This window comes from Phocoena phocoena, chromosome 16 (assembly GCF_963924675.1).
Source record: "Phocoena phocoena chromosome 16, mPhoPho1.1, whole genome shotgun sequence".
Taxonomy (NCBI): domain Eukaryota; kingdom Metazoa; phylum Chordata; class Mammalia; order Artiodactyla; family Phocoenidae; genus Phocoena; species Phocoena phocoena.
The window spans coordinates 26,068,422-26,088,814 of NC_089234.1; the positions used below are offsets into that span (position 1 = coordinate 26,068,422).

The 20,393-nt window shown below is 44.9% G+C and overlaps 1 protein-coding gene across 2 annotated transcripts in view; it reads right to left on the bottom strand.

Moving 5' to 3' along the window:
• Window positions 1-20,393, bottom strand: part of SUFU (SUFU negative regulator of hedgehog signaling) — a 109,098-nt gene that overhangs the window by 65,980 nt on the left and 22,725 nt on the right. For both annotated transcript variants that reach the window (XM_065894249.1, XM_065894248.1), the window contains exon 3: window positions 9,245-9,381. In XM_065894249.1, the coding sequence (XP_065750321.1) occupies window positions 9,245-9,381 (137 nt within the window). The remainder of the gene's footprint in view (window positions 1-9,244; window positions 9,382-20,393) is intronic.

The following is a 20,393-nucleotide window of genomic DNA, read 5'->3' on the forward strand; positions in this document are numbered from 1 at the left end:
CTAGGAATTTATCCCACAGAAATACTTAGGCAAGAGTGCAAAGACATACATCTACAAGGATGCTCACTGCAAGTTTGTGGTAGGGAAAAATTAGAAACCATCCAAATGCCCAACACCAGGAGAGTGATTAAAGTAAAGTATATCTAGATAATAAAGTGTATAGTTAGAAAGAATATACTAACATGGAAAGATGTCCAAAAGATATTAAGTTGAAAAACATGGTCCATTTTTATAAAATAATGATAATTCTATATAGATATATGCATTGAAAAGAAAGTCGAAATATAGAACACTAATGTTTCCTCAGTGGGGGAATGAATTATGAAGGACTTTAACTTTGTGTCATATATTTCTATGTTTCAGGGTTTTTTTTTTAATATTCATTTATTTGGCTGTGCTGGGTCTTAGTTGCAGCATGCAGGGTCTTCGCTGCGGCGTGTAGGATCTTTAGTTGCAGCATGCAGGCTCGTAGTTGTGGCATGCAGGATCTAGTTCCCTGACCAGGGATCGACCCCGGGCCCCCTGCATGGGGAGCGCGGCGTCTTAACCGCTGGACCACCAGGGAAGTCCCTATGTTTCAGTTTTATAATGAGCAAATATTTCTTTTATAAACGGGAAAAGGAAAGAAACTGTAAAGAAAAAAAAAATCTCTTGTTGTCATTAGTCTGTCCATACCACAGAGTTCAGGATCCTCAGGCAGCACCCTCCCCCCAATCTCCCTGATTGGGCCTGAATCACAAAGTGAGCCGACTCAGCACATGTCATGAGGTTGCCATTAAACAGCAGCAAGAGAAGGCACTTGAATTTCCACACAGTGTCAGTTACAAGATTGGGGGGCCATGTTTCTCCTGAAACTCAAGTGAAATTGCCTTGGAATTTGTGGTTAAGGCCTACCAATGGCAGAACTGAGAGCAGGCAGCCTCTCCAGCAGAATTCTAAAGCACAGCTCAGAAATCAAGCCCTGCTGAGTTGGGGAATGGTTTATTTCTAATGAAACCCAGAGGGTAGGGGGCAGGGGAACAGTCACTGGAAATCTGAGAAGAAAAAATGAGCTGATCAATAAAATTAAAAGGGAATGGGTGAGTAAGAGAAACTGGCTGCAAAGAAGGAAAGAAGTTGAAGTGTCTACTGGTGAAGTTACTGATGTATTTACTGCAGAACTTACCAAATGATTCATGACAGTGGCTGGATTTGGTTCTAAATCTATGTAGCAGGTGAAACAATGACAGCTACCCTGTCACATTTTCTTTCCACATGACACTTTTATACCGGCCCAGCATCCTGATCAGTATGCAAGGATCCTCTGACCCCAGGTAACACTTGGGGCTTCCTGGGTAGGGGAGCAGATACTGTTTTGCCCACCTGGTGGCCGTTCCCCTTCTTACTAAGAGAATCCCACTTTTCTTCCTCTGCCTTTCCTTGGCCATGACTTTCAGGGAACAAGGGCCCATCCCCAGCCCTAGGAGGTGGATATTGATCGGTAAGCCAACATGGTCGTCTCACTTTCCTGACATAACTCTAGCTAATGAGATGCAAGAGGAGATCAATGAGGGCGGTTCTGTGGAGGTTTTGATTGGTCTTGAAAAGACACACAAGACACAGGGAGCTCAGCTCGGTTCTCTGTGATGACCTAGATGGTTGGAATGGGGTGGTGGTGGGAGGGAGGTCCACGAGGGAGGGGATATACGTACACATATAGCTGATTCACTTCGTTGTACCGCGGAAACTAACACAACATTGTAAAGCAATTATATTCCAGTTAAGAAAAAAAAAAGAGACTCGGGACAGAAGTGTCTTTTTTGCTACTTGCAGACTCTGTCAGGTGTGATTCTAGGATGCCAGGGATTGCGGCAGCCATCTTTGGAGTATCAGGGAACAAGTTTAAAAAGTCAATCCAAAGTGCTGAGGAAGGCAGAGCAGGAAGTTAGAAAGAACTCAGGTCCTTAACAGCACCACTGAACAGATGACAACCATCCCTGGAACGCCCCACCTCCAGATGGCTCGCTCTGTAAGATAAGTGCCCTTATTGTTAGGCCATTTTAGTTGGGGTGTTCTATTACCTGTAGTCAAAACCATCCCAACAGATACAAGACAGAACAAAAGGTGTCCGCTCCACCTATGCATTCTCTAATGATTTGACTTCCAAGCATAACTGCACATCACAGTTACTGAGGCAGTAGATGCCCCTAAAGCCTTGTGAGAGCAACTGATTTTGCCTACCAAGGGCTATACCTACATGTTTTCTGCCAGTGCTTTCTACCCTTTGCTTTAGAGGACTTCTCTCCCACTCCGTGTAGTTGGAAGTGAGGAGGGGGAAGACCTTAAACATAAATCCTGGTGCTCCATCCGGACCACCACCCCCAACCAGGGGGGTGTCCTACTGATCTAGACAGAACTAATCTGGGTCCTTCCCCAGGACTGACGGAGGAATGTTGGAAGCAAAAAGCCTTCTGCCTGCTGGGACTACAAACTGGGAGAACTGGAAACTCTGGCTGGTGGTGCTCATCTTTCCTGGCACGTGCGAAGAGTCAGTCTACAGTACAAGACCAACGCACAAGTCGGAGCCCTGAGGACACTGTTCGACCGTATAGATCAAGCCATGCCTGAAACCCTGGACATCCCAGTAACCTGACCAATAAAGTCTGTTATTATTTCAGGTAGTTTTTGTTGGGCTTCTGTCATTTGCTCATGATTAGGAGCATCCCGACTCAAACACTCACCTGTCTCATCCCCACATCCTGACTCCTTCACCTTCTCTGGATACTCTTCTTTCCCAGGCCTCTCACATTTCCACTTCCTTTTCTCTACTGCTCAGCTCCCCACCTCTGAGCAAGCCAACCAAAAAGTGACTGCCCTCCAGCAGGTCAGGGCTAAGTTACAGAACCTGTCCAAGTCATTCTTCAGAGCAAGCTTTAGAGGCAGCCTCATGCAGCCCCAGGCTGGGCGTGGGCATCACCACTCCCCATCACACACCCCCGCCCCCAGAGTCTCATCATCTCTTTCCCTTGCCTCCCACTGCCCTGATGCTGTTTCTAAGTCTGGATGGCAAAGCTGTGGATGCTGTCTAGACCTGGAAAAGCAGGTCTAAGCATTCCACTTACTAGATACTGCTCAGCATGTTCTCACATGCAAATGGGCGGGGTACTCCATGTAAGTCACTGAGTTTAAGGTGGACAGCCCAGGTGAGGCAAGACCACCACACAGAACTACGCTGCTAGGTATACACGTGTAGGTCTATCTATCTATACATCAAACATAAAATACATGTTCTGTATAATAACATACGTGTAACCCTTGTAGAGTGTAACCGGTTGGGACAGAGCAATGTCTACAAGGGAGGTTCTCTGCAGCATCAGGAGAGTGTGCCCTGCTCCGAGAAAACTGGAAAGGCCTAAATCCAGTCTTACGAAAGAGTTACAAAAAGGGGCAATCATTCACACTATAAAAAGATTCTTCACCTTATAAAAAAGGATTTACTTACAAGGTCCCACTAAACTGCATGGGCTCTATTGCATATAGAATAGGATTTGATTTGTATAAGGCTTTACCGGCACTGCCAACTACATAAATCAAGGAGCCACAGTTGAACTGAATTTGCTTTTTGTGTTTACAATGTGATATACAAAATGAGGTAATTTTACCTCATTTGTGTCATTATTATTAATTTTCTGTGTGAGAGAAAGATAATGGCACCAAATTTATCATATCAGCTGAGGCAGGCATCTGATACAGGGATAAGCAATGCATCTCCTTCCTATCAGCGTTTCCTGGGGTCTTTACTAACACTGCAAAAAAAGACCAAGGTACCCATCTTCTCTATTCACATAAGGTTTTTGAAGACTGAATAATAATAATAATTGTGGGTGATACTTATATATCCATAGTACTTACTATGTATCAGGCACTGTTCTAAGTGCTTTGCAGGTATTAACTCATTTCATCATCTCAAGAACTTCATGTATAGTTACTATTATTATCTCTGCTTTATAGTTGAGCAAATAAGTTATGATGCCCAAGGTCAGGAGGCAGTAACTGGCAGAGCTGAGGTAAAAATGCAGGCAGTCTGGGCCTAGGGGCCATGCTCTTAACCATGATACTATTCTGTCCTCCTTGATCTAGCAGTAACGTGCAAGATGGTGAAGAGTGCCAGGGAGAGAAGTGGAAACGGGGGCTATGTAGCCTATAGCTACCTACCTAACTTACCAATGAGCTCAGGCACATCGGGCTGAGGACCCGTACTATGCAGTGAAACAGGAAAGGTGGAAGGAAGGGAGGCAGGGAGGGAGGGAAGGGAAGAGAGAAAGAGAGAAGGGAAGAAAAGGTAAGAAGGTGACTGAGAGGAGGCACAAGGGAGGTTTCTGGAGAACTAGCCTGTTTCTTGATCTGGGTGCTGGTTACACGGGGTGTGTTTAGTTTGTTAACTCTCAGCAAGCTGTACTTTTTATATGCATATTTTCATGAACAAAAGTTAAAAGATTCAAGTATGGGTTTAAGAGGATTTGGGTAATATTACGAATGGCTTTAGCCCTCCTCTATGTATTTTCCAAACGTTCCAGAGTGCCCGAGCAAGGCATGCTGGAGCTCAGAGGCTATGTGCACAAGTGCAATCACCCATGTGGATGATTCTCAAACCTCATGGTCCAGCCTGAGACATGTAGCAGCCCAAATATCAGCTGGGCCACCAGCAATGTGGTATCATGGTTAAGAGAGTGGCGTTAAGAACTACAAGGCTGTCCTTTGCACTTACTAGCTGTGTGATTTTGAACAAGCTACTTCCCCTCTCTGCCTGCCTTCCTTTCTGCAACTGTAGAGCTGGTATAACAGCGCCTAACTCACAGGGCTTTACTGCACACCGAAGGAGCACTTACAACCGTACCTGGCACATAGAACACACTACTAAATTTTAGCTCTTGTCCTCACCATTCAGGCTCATAGCCATGGTCTTCTCTCTTACATCAGTTGCCATATACTTTTCTTCATCATTTTCCCATTTAAATAATTACTACTCCCTGCCATGTTTCAAAAAGAATTTAAGGGGGCTTCCCCAGTGGCACAGTGGTTGAGAGTCCGCCTGCCGATGCAGGGGACACGGGTTCATGCCCCGGTCCGGGAAGATCCCACATGCCACGGAGCGGCTAGGCCCGTGAGCCATGGCCGCTGAGCCTGTGTGTCCGGAGCCTGTGCTCCGCAACAGGAGAGGCCACAACAGTGAGAGGCCCGCGTACCGCAAAAAAAAAAAAAAAAAGAATTTAAGGAAGATTTGTTTTAGTTATTATTCAAGTAGTACAATCACATTATGAAAATCTGGAAAACAGAAAATCAGGTATTATACTTTTGGGAGTGTAGTCATCCTGCTGCTGCTGTGAAACGCCTGAAGTGATCTACAGGCACAAACTATAGCTGTTACATTACAGACACCATAAAAGGGCCTGTCGCAGCAGACGGGACTATGGAGCCACACCAGGCAACATACACTCAAGAAACAGCCACAACTTCTTATTCTCAAAATTTTCAGTCCCATAGAAAAGTTAGAAGGATAGTCCAATATATCCTTCACCTCCATACATCCTTCACCTAGCTTCACCCTTTAACATTTTGCCACATTTGCTTTCTCCTCTGTCTCCCCCCGACACACTTTTTTTTGCCAAATCATTCGAAAGTTAAGTTGCAGGTATCATGTCATTTTATTCATAAATACTTCAGCTTTTATCTCCTAGGAACAAAGACACTATCCTTTATAACCATAATACCATATCACACCCAAGGAATTTCACAGTTACACAGTACTGTTATCTAATACACAGTCTATATTTTTTCTAATTGCCCTAAAAATAACCTTTTTTTTCCAATTCAGGGTCCAATCAAGGATCATACATATATTTAAACTGTCATGTTTTCTTTGATCTAGGACAGCTCCAGCCCCTTGCCATGTTTTCTTTTAGAGCATTGACATTTTTGAAGAGTCCAGGCAGCTGTCTTGTAAAATATCCCACAATCTGGATTTACCTGACTATATGCTCAGGATTCAATTCAGGTGAAACATTTTTGGAAAAGTGCTACATGGGGACTTCCCTGGTGGTGCAGTGGTTAAGAATCGCCTGCCAATGCAAGGGACAGGGGCTCAGTCCTTGGTCCGGGAAGATGCGACATGCCGCAAGCAACTAAACCTGTGCACCACAACTATTGAGCCTGCACTCTAGAGCTTGTGAGCCACAACTACTGAGCCCTCGTGCCACAACTACTGAAACCCGTGCACCTAGAGCCCATGCTCGGCAACAAGAGAAGCCACCACAATGAGGAGCCCGTGCACCTAGAGCCCATGCTCTAGGTGCTCTAGGTGCTCTAGAGCCCATGCTCGGCAACAAGAGAAGCCACCACAATGAGAAGTCCACGCACTCCAACAAAGAGTAGCCCCCGCTCGCTGCAACTAGAGAAAAGCCCACATGCAGCAACGAACACCCAATGCAGCCAAAAATAAATTAAATAAATAAAGTGTTACACGGTTGGTGCTTTATATTTCACAGTGTAACATGTAAGGAGGTACATAGTAGTCACTTGTTCCATTTTTGTGGTGCTACATTTGATCATTTGGTTAAGCTGATGCCCACCCAAACTTTTCCATTGTAAAGGTATTCTTTTTCTCTTTGTAGCACATAAGTAATCTGTGGAGAGATTCTTTGAGTCCTTGTGACTACGTTATACCCCAACAATCTTTTTTATCCGATAGTTTTGACATCTGTTGATAATGTACCTGAATCAATGATCACATTAGTGTTGCAAAACAGTCACTGTGATGTTTACTGTGTGGCTGAAATGAACCCTTGCAAATCAAATCCCGCTTTTCTCCCCACTTGCGTTATTATTTCAGAACTATAACATCAGAACTATTTCAGAGGTTCATCTGCTTGACTCCACCTGACAGTGATTCATAACACCTGTTCTACATTTCTCTGATCTTGATCCATATGAGCAGGTTACATTAAGTGCAAACAAACATATAAATGTACTGGCTTAAGCACTGGGCAGGAAGCTACCTGTCTATACAAGCAAGAGGTTGCCTAGTCTTTAGAGCCCCATTTCCTATAGTAGATCAAATTCCATGTCAAGAAATGTCTATTTTCCAGGAGCTGAAATAGGTCAGTTGGGAGAGCATTAGACTGAAGAAAGGTCTGTTTTCTCGAAGACAGTTCTATATTGGCATCAGTTACAGGCATCAAAGAAGGGAGAGAAGGGGACACAGTGGGTTCAGGCAGTAGACTCCTGGCACAATCTTAAAACATTAAAAGATTGTGCAGGGGGCTTCCCTGGTGGTTCAGTGGTAAAGAACCTGCCTTCCAATGCAGGGGACGCAGGTTCAATCCCTGGTCAGGGAACTGAGATCCCACGTGCCATGAGGCAACTAAGCCCATGCATGTGCCACAACTACTGAGCTTGTGTGCCTCAACTAGAGCCCACTTGCCGCAAACTACAGAGCCCACGTGCCCTGGAGCCTGCGTGCCACAACTAGTGAAGAGAAAACCCGCACGCCACAACTAGAGAGAAGCCCGTGTGCCACAACGAAGAGCCTGCATGCCACAACAAAAGATGCCCCATGCCACAACTAAGACCCGATGCAGCCAAAAATAAATAAAATAAATAATAAATAAATCTTAAAAAAAAAAAGACTGTGCAGACCTAGACGCTAGGATAGTACCAAATCACATGAGCCAGCTGCTTCAAGCAGCCTGCTTCCCCTGCCCCTGTGAATGATACTTCTTCCCATCAACAGTCCTTTAGAGTCCAAACAACATCCCCAGACCAGCTGCATTAGAATCCCCCGGGAAGCTGGTTAAGAAACAGATGCCCCAGTCCCACCTCTGACCAACTGAATCAGAGCCCTCCGGGAGCATTTGGGACTCAGTGTGTTGAGATCCCAGAGGATCTCATGAGCAGCCAGGTTTGGGAACCCTTGCTTACAGAAGATCCACTGTAGCCTTCAAAAGGGTACTATCCCATAGGCCACACAATGATAGATGGTAGTTAAGGATCAGTCAGTCCCATTACATGATGGCCAACCAGCCAACAACTGACCCCCAGGGGTCTGAAATGAGGACAGAGGGTTTCAACCTACATGGTCAATTGCACCCCCAATTTATAGCCTACTCAAGGCTGAAAAAAAAGTCACTATACTCAGAGAAGTTGCCAGATCTATGGTTCTCCAAATTTAGTCTCTACCAGAGCATCTGGGAACATCACCCACCAAAGATTCTAAGTCAGAGATCTCCTCTGGGGCCCAGGAGTGTGCTTGCAACAAGCTCTCCAGCTGATTCTGATGCAGGGGTCCAAGGACCATACTTTGAGAGACCCTGGCCTAGATGCTAGTCTGCTCCTATCTATGACAGTCAAAGAGCAAGAGTTGGATAAAATTATGTCGGCTTTCATTTGAAAACTACTTACCAAACCAAAGAAACAAAATATAAAGTCATATGGGAAATGTTTCTGAGCAATTAACCACACAGAAACATTCAGATGATATGAAACCCTCCATAAAAGGTACTGAATTCCACTCCGACATTTCATCCCACTTGAGGACTAGAGGCAGGCTGAGTCAAGAGCATGCGACCAAGGCTCCCAGCACAAAAGTCCCCACTTCCGGTTCCATATTAGCAGTCTCCAGAAGGGCACCAGGGGCACAGGACCATCCCCTGGAGGGCACTTGAATCATGTGAATCAAACAATATTTCTGACTGTCAAGGTCCTGCCTGATTCCAACTTCCCGTTCACACTGTGAGGGAGCAAGTTCAAGGTAATTCGTTCTCTCTCTGCCCTATCCTCTACTGTGAACACTAGACTTAGCCAAGATTAACATGTGTGCTCATGCCCCAGAAATGGAGGTGGCTAGGCCACTGGCATCAGGGAGGAAAGAGTGCTAATTGTGGGAAAAGGGGGAGACAGAGAAAGTGCTGGTCAGCTCCATGCTGAGCTGGCCTTTGGCTCTCTGGGAATCAGAAGTATGGCTGGCAGACTGCAACCAAGGCTCAGGGTGTCAGGGACTCCCACTGCAGGAGGTCATATGACATATCCTTCCCTCCCATGGCCCAGGCAGCTTTCCACCCAGGAAACAAGCCACCCTTATGGTACAAATGCAGTATAGCACTCCCAGGAAAGGTCCTTCCACGGACATCAAAATATACCTTCAGGTTCCCAACCCAAGCAGGCTCATGGTGAACGGACAAGCACACCAGCCAGCTCCTGGGGCTCTTACCTGACTGGAACACATATCTGGCCAAGCCTTGCATTAGTTCAGCTGGCCATGTTGGGGGCGCAGACTCCCCTGTCTCTCTCTTCAGACGAAATGTCAACTCAAAGCCAAAACCACTAGGTCCATCTGTTCCTGTGAATCTGGAAGGAATAAAAAGCAAATGTTTTTTGTTTAACTACCTTAGGGAAAACACTGTTTTGTTGTCTAATTAAAGTTCTTCCCCTTTTTGCGTAGGCTCGGCATCCAAACCCCCTAGTCGGAAGAATCTTGAGCCTTGAGGGGAGGAAGGACCTCGATAGCCCATATGGAACAAGAACTCTAGCCTTGCCCTCCTGCCAGCTACAGCACATGTGTGTGACCTCAGCCCCGCCAATCAAATTCCCCTGCTGGTACTCTGAATTACAAGTTCCAGGTTTTGTGGCTCTGGAACATTCCTTTCTGTATGATTGAGTTAAAATCCTACAAAGGGAGATGGGTCACTAGGGCAAAGGGAAGATTTCCATTACTGAAAATAACCCTTACACTCTTTATTCCTTCAAGCTATTAATAAGCACCTACTGAGTTTGCTAAGGATATATGTCCTACTGTATGCCCTATGAGGATGAGACCCTTTCTCCACTCCCACCTCCACCCTGCCCCACAAGAGGACAATCCTTGGGCTAAACTGGCTGGCCTCCAAACTCAGCATTTGAGGATGGGTCCCAAAGCAGATTCCAAATATCCAAATACTGGGAGGGCCCACGATCTTCCTGAAAGCCAGCACCCCACATGCACTCATCAATCAGCACATGCTCTTCCTGAAACCTGGCACCCTGTGTGTACCCTTCAATCACTGGAACCTTGAGGAAGCAGAGTTTGCCCTCCCTTCCCATCCCCAAGTGGCCCAGAGTGATGATGGCCACAAACATCATAGGGAGATGAGGCAGGGGGAGCAGTGCCTGCCTCCCTGTCTGCTAGGAAACCCCCAGGAGGCTGAGTCTCCACAGGAGTCCCTGAAATGGACTTCTGCCAGAGAGGGAAATGATGTGGATTAGAGAGCAAGGCTGGTTGGTGGTGGCACCTCCTGGGGTGAGGGAAGCATTCAGGGAAGGGCTCCTGAGAGTTACAGGAGGCTTGCCAGCATGGGAAGGGCTAAAAGTTAAACTATGTTCATGATATAATTTTCAGTAATAATATCTTGTACAAACATGAGCCACAATGATTATACACATTTAAACTCCTCAGCATACAAATACAAGCCATAAGATGACAGCCAACACCTCCTTGCGCGCCAAGCTACCGGAACAGGCGGTCAGAGGGGAGAATGCTGAAGGGGCAGTGATGCAGTCAGTGCCCAACGCTGGGATCCCACGTGGCATCTTTCCCCCATCATCACCATCATCGTCCCCAAGGGGCCGGGCCGGGAGACTGGGCAGAAAGAGGTGCTAACGTCTCAGAAGCTCTGACACCAGGGCTAGCCCTGCTTGTGTACCCGAGTTGGTCCAGCACTCCTGCACTTGCTGCAGTGAGGAGCTCACCTCTGGTAAGCTAAGTTCTCTAAAGGACTGAAAAGGAAGCCTTAGAATCACTATTTTCTCTGAGTATCTATAATTGTGGGAGGCACACTCCATTTTGGGGTACACTCCTAGAATTTTGGAGACCGGGCTAGAGATGCTTGGCAGGATGCAGTGTAAGGTATTTTCCTTCCTTGCTGAATCGCCCTGTTTGGGGGCAATTCTATGCAGAAAGGCTGAGGGAATAGCTAAGCAAGCTGAGGCTGTAAGAGCTGCCTCCCAAGGGGCTATAGGCTCGCGAGGGGTATGAAAACCTGGGGTAATGCAAGACTGACTTGGAGTTAAAACCCTACAAAGGGAGATGGGTCACTAGGGCAAAGGGAAGATTTCAAGCAGCCGCCAATTAGAGGCAGCTTTGTAAAACGTATTAGACCATTACTCCCGGGGCTTTCATCTCAGACCAAGAAAACTACATGATTTCTAACCGCAAAAACTTGAGAAACAGACTAAAAGAAACATGCTCCTCAGACTGTGCGATGGGGTGAACCCTCAGATGCAGAGAGAGTAGCCACATGCATCCAAGCAGCGAGGGTTGTGCACACATGTACATGCGTGCATGGGTGTGCATGCACGCACACGCATTTCTACGCCATCTGCCTCCACACGGGGTGCTTTCTGGGCCAGCTCTGCGGTGGGCAGGCCGGCCCTCACTCGGCTGGCTGAGACAGACAGGTCTGGCCAGATGGTCTCCACCTGCGTTTGATTACCACCCACCAGGCTGGCTGGATGCAACCTCTAAACTCTGAAACATGAGTTTAGAATGGCCCAGCCTCAGGATAAACACACAACCTGGAGCCTGTCAGAAGGCCTCTTCTTCAAAGCAGATTGCTCAGGCAATAGCCCAGTGACAAGGTCATTCAGTCTTTAAGGTCCCCCGGAGAGGCCTGGCCTGGTCTGCATTCCCTCAAGTGAGGGCTTCTCCAGCCAAAGCAGATTTATCTGACCAGACGACGAAGCCCCTCCTGGAGAGCAGCTGTCTCGCGCATCCTCCAAGAAAGGAAAGCATGAGAGGAAATCGGCACGTGCTGCAGAAGGTGGGATCAGGGTCAGAGCAAAGAATCTAACACCGAAGGCTGCTAAAATACTGGCTGGTGGGAAAGGGGCCCAGTGGAATTTCTTCCTACAGAGATTCTTAAAGGAATATACTACAGATCCCCCCCAATCTGGCAGGGAGGGGTTCTAACTGTCTTGTTGCAGAAGGATGGATGAGACGGCCTCTCAAGATTGTTTCCAGCTCAAGAACTTCTGATCCTGCTCACTGAGGTGCTCAAGGGAGAAGCTGGCTTTGTCCCAGCAGTTTAGTGAGTCTAGGCAATGGCTGTGCCAGCCTCAAGAGTAACATTAAACCTGCCAACAGGAAAAACATGTGCCTTGAATCCTGACATAGTTGTGCAACCACTGGAACCTGCCCAAAGGTCTCCCCCAAAGCACCTGATTAAGAAGGTACCAATCAGACAAACAGGAACCTGGGAGAGACTTTCTAGAGTGTGGGTAAGCAGAAAAAGCTGACCTAAAAGTTGGCATCTCATGCTCAACACCATTAATTATTAGGAAAATTCAAATCAAAACTACAATGAGGTGCCACTTCATACCCTCTAGGATGGCCAAAATAAAAGACAGACAGTAACAAGTGTTGACGAGGATGTAGAGAAACTGGAACACTCACACTTTGCTGGTGGGAAGTAAAATGGCAGAGCTGCTTTGGAAAACAGTTTGGCAGTTCTTCAGAAAGTTAAATACACCGTATGACACAGCTGTTCCTCTCCTAGGTATATACCCAAGAGAACCAAAAACATTTTTCACACAAAAACTTGTACACTTATGTTCACAGTAGCATTATTCATAATAACCAAAAAGTGGAAGCAACCAAAATGTCATCAACATATAAACGGATAACCAAAACATAGTATATCCATACAATGGAACATTATTTGGCAATAAAAAGGAATGCTGTACTGATTATTTGCTATAACATGGGTGACCCCTGGAAACATTATGCTAAGTGAATTAAGCCAGATACAAAAGACCACATATTGCATGATTCCATTTATATGAAATGTCCAGAACAGACAACCCCACAGAGACAGAAAGACTAGTGGTTGCCAGGGGTTGGAGAAGGAGAGAATGGGGAATGTCTGCTAATGGGTATAGAGATTCTTTTTGGAGTGATGGAAATGTTCTGGAATTAAATAATTGGGATGATTGCACAACCTTGTGAATATACTAAAAAGCACCGAATTGTACACTTTAAAAGGGTGAATCTCATGGTGTGTGAATTATATCAAAAAAAAAAAAAAAAGTTGGCATCTCAGATACACCTAAATGCTAGGGGAAGCAGGGCCAACCATGTCAGGCCTTTACCTAGCTCTATCTACTAATAACCACTACAATTAACTGAATACCTACTAAGTTTGAGGCCTTGTACTAAGCACTTTTCTGATGCCATATTATTTAATTCTCCAACAACCCTGTGACTCAGCCATTGTTATCCTCATTTAACTAACATATGAGAAAAAGACACTTGAGAGAGTTTAAGTAATGTTCTATAAGTCATCCAGTAAGCAAGTGGTGGACTTCAGACTTGAGGTCTGACTCCAAAGCCCATCTTCTTATTGCTGTGTGACCTCAGGCAAAATATTTAACCTCTCCATGCCTCAGTTTTCTCATCTACAAAATGGGGATAATAACAGTAACTATTTCAGAGTTGTTGTGAGGATTAAATATTTAGAAACCACCTGGAACACTATAAGCATTATATCACACTAAGTGAAAGAAGGCAGTTACAAAAGACCATATGTTGTATGAATCCATGTATGTGATATGATAAATAATAGAATTTGTAATATATTATATATTTATATTACATAAAATGTCAAGCATAGGCAAATCTATAGGAACAGAAAGTAGATCAGTGACTGCCTCAGGCTGAGGACTAATGACAGATGCAAAGTCACCACTAATGGGTATGGGGTTTCTTTTGAGGGTGATAAAAAAAGTTCTAAAATTAGTTTATGGTGATGGTTACACAACTCTTGAATATACTAAAACCCACTAAACCGTACACTTTAAGTTATGATGGTTATATAACTCTTGAATATACTAAAAACCACTAAACCGTATACGAAAAACCACTAACCACACACTGTATGGTATGTGAATTTTATCTCAATAAAGCTGTTTTTAAAACCTGAAGGGAAAAAAATCCAAAGAACTAATAGTAAAAAAAATTCACAAACTATAGCTATAGATATATTCTCCTACGCATACAACAAGATGGTCAATCTCACTCATTTGCAACTCAAAAGCAAATTAAAAAAACAATGATACCATTATCACTTATCAGATTGGCAAAAATTTTAAAGTATGACATTACATTCTATTGATGAGGCTATGAAAAAGGTATTTTCATATGTTGCTGGTGGGGATACAAATTAGTACAACCTCTTTGGAGGGGAAGTTAGCAAAACCTAACAAAATTACATATTGTTTACCTTTTTTTTTTTTTTTTGGACATGCTGCACAGCTTGCAGGATCTCAGTTCCCTGACCAGGGATTGAACCTGGGCCACGGCAGTGAAAGCCCAGAATCCTAACCACTAGACCACCAGGGAACTCCCATCACACTGTCTACCTTCTGACCCAGCGATCCCACTCTAAGAATTTGTGATCCCCAAATATTGGAAGCAACTAAATGCCCATTCATAGGAGAGTGGTCCGAAGAGTACTATGCAGATGTAAGAAAGAATGAGGAAGAGCTCTACAAACTGATATGGAAACTGTTAAGTAAAAACAACAAACGAGTACTATAGCATGCCACCTTTTGAGGAACAGAAAAGGGAAGACAGGAAAATGTACATGTATCTGCTCATTTCTGCAAAAAGCAACACAGGAAGGATAAATCAGAAGTAAGATTGGTTATCTACAGGCAATAGCAATAGGAGGGAATCAGGTGGAAAGTACTGTGTGGTGTGGGATGTATGAGTGTATGACATTTCTCTGAATATACATTTTTTTGGATCAACGATAATGCTTTCACATACTCAAAATAAACAAGGATGGAGGAAAATGCTAAATGTAATACAAACATAAATTAGTGAACTTAACTGTACTTCAATGAACAATATAACCACACTGAAGAGGGGAAAAAAAGAAGCCACCCAAGTACCTTACGTACACAGTATGTTGACCACATGTCATCAGGCTAAAGCCAAAAAGTACAGTAAAATACTGAACCCTGATTAGTAGGTTTACTTTTTGCAGTGTTATGAGTTGGTAATTCTGAAACTACCTTCTGTGTAAATGTACTATGGATAATGAGAGCCAGGTTTCTCTCATTGTCAGAAATGTTAAAAACTGGTAAACATTTCAAGGTTAGAAATACATAAAAAAGGATGGACAGAATGAGGCTCATAGGTATAATTTTGGAATTAAAGGTATCAATATGGTATTTAAGAGAGGAATAGATATAGAAATAGATAAAGATGTGGGTGTGGGTGTGATATATGTGTGTGTATTTCCTAGCTCTCTCCACTAAGTGACACCCCAAAAGCAATGATAACTCCTAGCACTCAGATTTTGGTGCCTAAATACCATCTGCCATTAAAAGAAAAGAGCTCACTGGAGAAATGGCTGAATCTAGGGTTGGGAAAGCACGAAATGAGCCTGGAACTTTTCGTTGTGCCAGAAGGTAAGTAAGTACTTGAAGAATGATGGGAACATGTCAAAAGTAGAGAGAAGCCAAACTGAAGGGCTCCCACTGGCCAAATCTAGGACAATTTAAGCATCGAAACAAATGGTATTAACAAATTATAACCTATTAAAGTAAAAATCCATGACTCCATACTGATTGTAATGGACCTAGTAACATTGGCTCTATAGATTTTGGACTTACCAGCCTCCATAATTACATGAGCCAATTCCTTATTTTATGTATATATGAGGGGTAGCAGCTTTTCCCTCTTGTGTTTGGAAAGAGCTTTTTCTATAAATATATTCTGTGGTATTTATAAAACATTCAGAAACAATCTAAATACTCTACAAAGTAGGGGTATTATCAGTTCTGGTGCATTGTGTGGTGGGACATTACATGGTCATTAAAAATGAGACTTTTTTTTTAACAAGTTTATTTTCTTTTTCTTTTTTTTTAATATTTTATTTATTTATTTTTGGCTGTGTTGGGTCTTCGTTTCTGTGCAAGGGCTTTCTCTAGTTGCGGCGAGCAGGGGCCACTCTTCATCGTGGTGCACGGGCCTCTCACTGTCGCAGCCTCTCTTGTTGTGGAGCACAAGCTCCAGACGCGCAGGCTCAATAGTGTGGCTCACGGGCCTAGCTGCTCCGTGGCATGTGGGATCTTCCCAGACCAGGGCTCGAACCCGTGTCCTCTGCGTTGGCAGGCAGATTCTCAACTACTGCGCCACCAGGGAAGCCCAAAATGAGACTTCTTGAAAGCAGGAGGACTAATCCCTGAGTTTTGAGAGGCAAAGAGTTTTCCGCCTCTAACTGGTGAGGAGGAACAGGAAGTATAAGTCAGAACCCCACTCTATATCCTCTATTGTTTGCTGTTCACCTACTTCTAACTATAAGATAAAAATATAAATAACTTTTTTAAGTGGTCATGAAATTGGAACCTTTGTGCATTACTTGTGGGAATATAAAATGGTGCGGCCACTGTGGAAAACAGTATAGCGGTTTCTCAAAAAAATAAAATAAACATAGATTAAAGATTAAACAGATTTATCAGATGATTTAGCAATTCCACTTCTGGGTATAACCGAAAGAAATGAAAGCAGGTACTTGGACAGATTTTGTACACTCATGTTCACGGCAGCTTTATTCAATAGCCCAAAGGTGAAAATAACCCAAATGTCCATCAACGAATGAATGGATTTTTTAAAATGTGCTATATACACACAATGGAAAATTATTTAGTCTTAAAAAGGAAGGAAATTCTGACACATGCTACAACATGAATGAGCCTTGAAGACATTATGCTAAGTGAAGTAAGCTAGTCACAAAAGAACAAACATTATATGATTCCACTCACATGAGGTCCCTAGAGTAGTCAAATTCAGAGAGGCAGAAGATAGAATGGTGGTTGCCAGGGGCTATGGGAAGAGGTGAATGGGATATTATTGTTTAATGGGTATAGAGTTTCAGTTTGAGAAGTTGAAAAGGTTCTGGAGATGGATGGTGGTAATAATAATTCCACTAAATACATCAAAAATGATTAAAATGATAAATTTCATGTTATATATATTTTACTAGAAACAAATGGTTTTTAAAAAGCATGAAACAAAACTTACTATAATGTGTGATCCAAAATATTTGACACACACAATGTAAAAATATATGAGAAAAAGGAAGAAAATGCAATAAAATTATTGAATATTATAGTGGCTATCACAATACAATTTTTCTTTTTCAAACTTCTTTGTACTTTCGAAGTTTTCTACCATTTATACCCTCCAGTCTAGACTGTAAACCCCACAAGGGCAGGACTGTCTTGTTCACTACTGTATCTGCCCATCTAGCCTGCCAGGCTTCTCACAGAACCTGTTGGCTAAGTGTCCATACTGGACACTCATGGTATGACAGAAGAGTCCTGTGGTCAGTGCCCACTTTTTCTAAGGGTGGCCTGGATACTTCTGAAGCAAGAAACGCTGGGCCAGCTAAGAATGCCACTGACCTTGTGAAGGTAGTACCTCTGAAGTCAGGTCTACAGACTGTGGCTCAGTCTCAAGCTCAGTGCTGGTGTCAGAAGAACAGGAAGAGAGGACCATTTTCCTCTGGAGACATATGGCACAGGAGGACAGCCCAGTCCAATTCCAGAATCAAGACTGATGTCACTTCATTCCCTACAAAAGCTCCTGTTGGGCTTCCCTGGTGGCGCAGTGGTTGAGAGTCTGCCTGCCGATGTAGGGGACACAAGTTTGTGCCCTGGTCCGGGAAGATCCCACATACCGCGGAGCGGCTGGGCCCGTGAGCCATGGCCGCTGAGCCTGCACGTCCGGAGCCTGTGCTCCGCAACGGGAGAGTCCACAGCAGTGAGAGGCCCGCGTACCGCAAAAAAAAAAAAAAAAAAAGCTCCTGTTGTCCTTCCTCCCCTACCCACTGGTTCCAGGCTGGCTGGAGAACTGGGTAAAAACAGGCCTTTATCCTGGGGCTGGTCTTCCCTTCCAGCCAGCCCTCGTCCTTGGGATCAGGCTTTGCTCCCTGCTTTACTGAGTTGGATATTCTCTCCCAGAAGAATGGAGCCTCTAGGTCCCGTCCCAGGGGAACAGACAGAAAAGCTTTTCCTTTGGTGTCCTCCCTCCGAGTGCACACACACATCCCCAGCTGGACCCAGCGATTACAGAAAGAACTGAAACGAAGACCTCCAGTAGCTCTGGGGCTCGGCACAGGAGGCTGCCTATCTCTTCTCCACAAGCTCTCTGCCTTGCAGGGCAACACCAAGCAAGTGCAAGGACCATATATCCAAACTCCAGCACATGCTTGGAGCACCAGCTGCCTTTACTATTTGCACCAAGTTTCTTGAGAAGGTCAGTCTGCTCCAAGGCCCTCAGTGCTGGCCCAAGCCCCATGACGCCCTGGGATTGGCCACTACTCTGCCCCTTACACCCATGCAGAGAATAAAGAGCTGCCTGGCAAACAGAGGGCACCACTGGAAACCACTTCACTAGGGAAAACAGAATGTGAGCATTTCCCCATGCATGGCCTCTATCTGTCCCCTAGGGGACTTTCTAGGTGAAGAAAGAGGGACAAAAGCCAGAGCCCTGCTTTCTCCAGGGCTCTGCCACCTCCTTACCACACATAGTTTCCCCAGGTAACCTCATAAAATGGTTTCCAGCACCAGGTCTGTGTTGAGGATGCCCAAATCTATCCCCAAGCAAAGGACCAAACCCAGACACCGCAAACTCAGTACATACAAATCTGAACTCAGTATCTCCCCAAACGTGATCCTTCTCCATCTTTCTCTAACTGAAGACGAGTACTACTATGGTAGCCTGTATAATGGCTCCCCAGATATACACATTCTAATCTGTGGAACCTGTGTATGTTACCTTTCATGGCAAAAGGGACTTTGCAGATGTGATTAAGGATCTTGAGATGCTAGATGATATCTGGGTGAGCTCAAGGTAACCCATACGAGTCCTTAAAAGTGGAAGGGAGAGGCAGAAGAGTAGGTCAAAGAGATGTGACATGAGGACTTGGCCTGCATTGCCAGTTTTGAAACTGGAGGACGGGGCATGAGCCAAGGAAGGCATGTAGCCCCTAAAAGCTGGTAAAGGAAACGGAATATAGCCCAGCTGACACCTTGATTTTAGCCCAGTGAGACCCATGTCAGACATCTGACCTCCAGAACTGTAAGACAATCAATGTGGTAATTTGTTATGGCAGCAATAGGAAACTAGTACAGCCACTAAGCCAGAATCCCAGGAGTCATCCTCCAGCCCTCCCTGTCCTCCTGTGCAGCCAGGCTGGCAGTCACTGAGGTCTGTTGACACTTCCTCCTCCCTCCTCAGCAGCTCTCAAATCTGTTCTCTTCTCTCCATCCTCACTGCCACACCATGGGTTGTCCTTGCCACACCATGGGTTGTCCTTTTTTTTTCCCTAAGGTAGAGTCGATGTACAGTATTATGTAAGTTTCAGGTGTACAACATAGTGATTTACAATTTCTAAAGGTTATATTTCATCTAAAGTTATTATAATATGTTGGTTATACTCCCTTCATCCTACACTTGGATGGCCAACACTGCTCTTCCTCACTGATCTCCTGCCTCCTGCCCTATTCAGTTCTTCACTCTGATGTTCTCAAAATGGGATATGATGTACCTCTCCCCTGCTAAAAAATCCTCCAACGCCCACCCCCACTCCAAACCTTCAGGGTAAAGTGCAGACTTCTCAACAAGACCACCAGGAACTGGGTCCCCCTCACCTCCTCGGCCTCACAATGAATGAATGACTGGCAGATCCCTGACACACTAATGACTTCCTCACCTCTGAGACTCTGCACAGGTTGTTCCCTTTTTCTCTGCCCTCTGCTCATCTTCAGGAAGGCTCAGGTGTTACCTTCTCTGAGCTGGGTACCTGTGCTGAGTATCTTCGGTTTGCTCTTCTAGGTCCATCCCCACCATGGCAGACAGATCCTGAGGTGGCCCCCACGACCTCTGCCTCCTGTGTTCATGCCTTTGTGGAATCCCCCCTCCATTTTTTTTTTCAAGTATTTATTTATTTATTTCGCTGCACTGGTCTTAGTCGCAGCACGCGGGATCTTCGTTGCAGCATGCAGGATCTTTAATTGCGGCATGTGGGATCTAGTTCCCTGGCCAGGGATCGAACCCGGGCCCTCTGCATTGGGAGTGCGGGGTCTTAACTGCTGGACCACCAGAGGAGCCCCGGAATCCCCCCTCCTTGAATGCGGGTAGGACCTGGGACTTGCTTTTAACCAACAGAACCTGGCTAGGTGACAGAATATCACTCTCATGATTATGTCACATTATGTAAGACCATGTCTTGCTAGCAGTTGCTATCACCATTGCTGGCTCTGAAGAACTTTTCAGGACTCTTGCAAGGAAAGAAATTCTGCCGATAACTTGAGGG